Source organism: Curcuma longa, chromosome 14, assembly GCF_044706935.1.
Source record: "Curcuma longa cultivar G26 ecotype Majalengka, Jawa Barat chromosome 14, ITB_CL_G26_1.1, whole genome shotgun sequence".
NCBI classification, from domain to species: Eukaryota; Viridiplantae; Streptophyta; class Magnoliopsida; order Zingiberales; family Zingiberaceae; genus Curcuma; species Curcuma longa.
The window spans coordinates 10,883,165-10,888,400 of record NC_133874.1 but is presented as its reverse complement, the minus strand read 5'-3'; the positions used below and the strand labels follow the sequence as shown (position 1 = coordinate 10,888,400).

The window sequence follows — 5,236 nt, the reverse complement described above, 5'->3', positions numbered from 1 at the left end:
ATCGATCAATCCGGACCTCAAAGGGTGATTGCACCAATAATAGTGTAGTGTATATAGTAGACCATAAAATCTGTTACAGAGTTTATTCTACAACAAAGAAATGTGGGATCAAAGTGTACCTAGAGAGGAAGCAAGAATGTATTCTATACATTGTCAATCATCACGCTTTAGCCATCAAGATTATGAAGACAGCTTGTGTATTCCAACATTGTGATTCCTTGAAATTTTTGTTTCTTTTAGGCACAATCACATAGCTTAGAACAATAGAAACATTCAAACAGTTGAGCAAACATAAATGAGGGTATAAAAGTGAACTGAGACTGATGAGTCATGAAGATTCTACGGGGATCCAAAGAGCAACTTAATGAGATAACTAACACATATCAGAATGTCATCAATTGAGATGCAGTAAACAAAGAACAAAATATCAACATGGATTAATCAGGAAACAGATCATAATTGTACCAAACAAAAGCATGCAGTTCCTGCTGTATCAACTGACCTGCAAAACATCACTGCTCAGAAGATGATATTCCTTTGTGTCTAAGGGACTCCAAGGTAGTTGACCTCTTAATTGTGGAAACAGAAGTGGGATGTTGTTTTCAGTGCACAGACCACTAATCGTTAGATCATCAAATTCTCCAATATATAGTTCATCTGACCACTTTATCTTATTACTCTGCCCTTCACCTTCACATCTAAGTGAGAGAAACTCAACCACCAGGAACCGCTGTCCAAATGAAGATGACCAATAACCACAGGAAAATGATCAGCACTATAGCACCATCATCAGAAGAAACAGCAGCAGCCAAAAGGTTCATAGAATTTTAATGTACAAGTATTACGTACCTTCAAGCTTAACTCTGATACAAACATCTCAACTAGCTCCCATGCAAGATTCTCTGACATTCCACAAATACGAAGAAATCAACAGTAATTTCTGAGACTTACGATTAAAAACAAAGAATTGTTTACTGACTAAAAGAAATAACATAATGAAATATAGCTCAATATTGAAAGAAAAATACTATGACTAATGAGATTCGAGAACAAATGAAAAGATCCAACAAATATAATGGAGAGAAAAATTTTAAATTTCTCTTACATGAACCTCCAAATTACACAAGAAAAGTGTTGTCATTTGACATTCATAGCGGATAGGAATTATCTTTGAATGCAAAACTCATTGCAAAGACTATAAACATTAACAGGTGAATCTATGAAAGGTTTCAAACAAATTTGAGACTTTTGACCTGAATATATAATTAATGAACAGCTAGCTAAAATAATTGTGTTGATTATTAGAAATAAGATTGATAAAATTTATAGGCCTAAATTTTGGGACCAAAAGATTCTATATAGATATATATGATTTGAATCTTTATAGTTGGATGGAAATCCAAGTCACCAGTCAACCAACTTGGAATCCAGGGCATTATTTTCTTGTCACTGATACAAGAACAGCCAGAACCTAGATTTCTGTTCCCTTTTCATTTGATGCATGACAAACTCAAAAAAACTGAAGGAAGATATACAATTGAAATATGCTGAGACAAGACCAATAACTTCTTAACTAAAATGCAGGCAAAAATCCTACTATTCTGAAAAAGAAAATGAAAATAAGTTCACTTGGTCAAGAAAATTTAAACACGATGTCAGTTTTCTCTTTTTGTAATTACAAATAGAAGCAAACTGCAAAAGCATTGTTTTCTCTTTTCTTTTCTAAAACAATTTCATAGATATATCATCTTTATCACTTTCATGCAAAAATAATCATAGTTGGCTAGTTAAAATCAAACATATTTAGGTTTGAGTTGACCAAACTGAGAAATTTCACCTTTTGTTTAACTTGGTTCTGATAGCAGCTTGATTCATTTGTTGCATAAAATTTTATTTTAAAACGGGTTTAAATTGGTTAGTTCTTTCAGGTTGTACCACTAGACACATCTCAACTATAGCTTTAAGAGTGCAAGTTGAAAATGAAGCGCAAGCATAAGATGTGTTCTTCAGGTTCTTTATAGTGTTAGATTGTTTGATTTCATCTAGGGATGTCATTACATAACATAGTAAAATACTGAGATCGAGCAAAGCAAACTAATACCAACTTAATAGGAACAAAATCTTCCATTTATCAAACAAAGGTCCAAGAGAAGAAAATTGAAAATGCAGTAAAATTGCGCTTCCAAAAGATACGACCTAAGATCCATCCACATAACACCAATCTAATGTGTAAGATGTTGACCGAAGGAGAAAGCATACCAAAGTGTGAGATTGAAAAAAATGTAAAAACTGGTACTCCACCACCATCTCCGCTATCATTCTCATGTTCAGGACTATCACCAAATTGTGCTAGAGGGCTGGCAACAGGTCCCTTAAGGAAACATCGGAAAGAGTGTGCTGACTTGACCAATTCAGCAACTGTGAGTACCTGAGAAGGATTGCGATTAGAGAATCTGAATGAGATCTGGAAGTAAAAAACATGCATCAATGAACTTTTCAGCCGGAGTCACCTTGAATGATTCCATATAGCTACTAATATGCAAGCAGTAGATGAAAAATCAAGAAAATAAATTGAATCAGAAATAAAATGTACTAAACCCAACAGTGGTGTTGCTCTATGAATTTTTTTTATAAAGGTAGAAGTAAATTCAATTTTGCTAATAAGAGACACACAAGGTATCCAGTTACCAAGCATACCATATTCTTGTACGATGATAGAAGATTGTTTCCATATGTTTCCTGGAAACAAAATGTCATCAGCATCTTAGCCCAAGAACAAACAACAAATGTATTCAAATTCAAGTCTATGAGATATAAACATGATAAGAAAGATGAAAATTCAAAAAGAAGACCTGCTTATGAGCCAATTTTTGGCATGCCTTCTCTCGAATCTCAGGCATGTCATTCGCAGCACCCAAGTTCACTGACGACATGTATCTAAAGAAAACTACCATCAAATGTAGGTCAACCAATTTCTTATTTTCCCTTAAAACCTAAAAAATCATAAAAACAAACTTTTCCCTCACCTCTGATTGAGATATGCATTTACAAGTGAGGTAGCATGTGATCTCCCCTCTGACATGGCGTTGGCCCACTGAGTCTTGCTTGAGAACAATTTCGACCATTGATTCCTCACATTCCTTTGAGCTGCCGGCCTCCATAAGCGTAATGGTGAGGGTGATAACGACACTGAAGGAGAGTTGCTACTACAATTAGGATTTTGTGACCCAACGCCCTTTGCAGAGGGAAGCGGAGAGGCAGGAGCTGCCATTGAGCAATGAGCACTATCCAATGACAACACAAATGGGTCAGATCTTATATGTTACTCATATTATGAATGAATTATTTAATTGATTTTTGATTAGTATTAGATATATGATTTTTCACATTGACCTTGGCGGCGGGCACTACTCTTCTCCACACGACCGGTGTCAGTTCCTCCGGCGAACAATCTGATGGCTAATCCTTCCTCCGGAAGAGCAGCTTGAATGGGCGGATAAACCCTAATTCGGCGGAATAAGGCGGCAGGAAAGGAGAAGTCCGGCGCGGCACCTCCTTGGCTTGTCCTCCGGCAGAACAGGCTTCTCCCGTGTAGGCTGCGGGCAGAAGGCGCTCGGGTGAGCGTCGACGGCGGCGGCAAGCACAGAAGAGGAGAAGAGAGGGTTCTGGCCACGGGGAAGAAACCGAAGGGAGTAGGCACTCGTGCTCCAGCGGACGACGCGAGGGAGAAGGGAGGCGGCGGGCTGCTCTGCTTTAGGGAGAACAAGATCGCGAAGGGCGGCTAGGGTTTTCCCTCCTCTGCTTCGACTCGCTCGGCCCTTTTTAAAGGCGGCTGCCATGAACTGCCGGAGACGCCGTCTCGCGGTTCCGGCAGATGCGGGCGGTGTTCCTCTGTTCCGGCTAAATCGGGCCACGAGAGGGACGTCGCGACGGAGAAATCGCGAGAGGGAGGCGATGAACCAAGTCGGCGTGCGGGTGTGAACCAGAAGAAGGCGGGCCAAACCGGAACAAATAAACCCACTGAACCAAACCGGAATCTAGGATTACTGTAGCAAACCGATTCAATTTTAATTCGCTTAATTCAATGACCAAATGACCTCCAATTTGATCCAAACTAATTTTGTTCAATTTGTCTTCACAAGAAGAATCTCCTCATTTCTATTATTTTTTCAAAATAATTTTCATTATGAATTAAACTAAGTTGGTTCAATTTGATTCAACATCGAAACGTTTGGTTCAATAACCAAATCACTTTCGATTTGAATGAAATCAGTTTCGTTCATTTCGTCTCCATAAGATGAAGTCTATCATTTTGTTTTTGTCTGATCCAACTAAACTCTATTCTCTTAAACTGAGAATTAAATTCTCAAACTCGTTTTAAGTCCTTCGGAAATAGTGCGTGTAACCAAATAGATTCTCGATTATGTTGATCGTCTATAATTAACCATTAATTATGGAACGATCATGAGCGACACCTGGAAATACATCATGATTCCTAATTGATTAAAAAATTAATGATTGATTTCAGAATATTTCTAAACCTTTCAGGAGATTTAATGAAATGTACCTCATTCCTTTCACCGTCTTATACCCGTTTGGTTTAGGACATAGTCTATATGTGTCAGGCCCCACTAGACTGACTATGTCACACCTAGCCCAAGCTACTTTCTTGTCTTGTGGATTCAAGTTACTTGTACATATCACTATAAAAAAACTACTTCTGCAACGAATTTTGCAACGAATTTTGTTAAAAAATTCGTTGCAAAATTTTTTGCAATGAATTTTGCAATAAATCTAAATTCGTTGCGAATAACTCGTCGCAAATATTAGCAACGAAAATTATTTTTTCATCGTAAATTTCTGCAATAAAAATCCGGATTCGTCGCAACATTCGTTGCCAATTGGCAACGAACTCTGTTCGTCGCCAATTGGCAACGAACTACTGTTCGTTGCCAAATTGGCAACGAATCCAGTTCGTTGCAAATTGGTAACAAACTACTATTTGTTGCCAATTTGGCAACGAATTCGTTGCAGTTCGTTGCCAATTTACAACGACTTTAGCGACGACTGTGATTTTTCGTTGCAGAATTTTGATAAATAGTAGCTTATGATAGAATTACGACGAACACAGTTTTATAAAAAAATTCGTTGCTAATTTGCAACGAAAGTGATTTTCATTGCAAAATTCATCGTAAAATTTAATTTTTTCCCACAGATTCTATTTATTTCTTGATTA

General features: G+C 37.5%; 1 protein-coding gene across 1 annotated transcript; it reads right to left on the bottom strand.

The window, feature by feature from the left end:
- Positions 1-502: 502 nt before the first annotated feature.
- Positions 503-3,799, bottom strand: LOC141845508 (uncharacterized; the record flags this gene model as incomplete). Its single annotated transcript, XM_074733564.1, is given in 7 exon segments — positions 503-730; positions 850-902; positions 2,260-2,428; positions 2,698-2,739; positions 2,853-2,937; positions 3,027-3,284; positions 3,394-3,799. Coding segments are annotated over 6 exon segments (822 nt in total), but the record flags the coding sequence as incomplete, so codon positions are not given.
- Between the last annotated feature and the right edge of the window lie 1,437 nt (positions 3,800-5,236).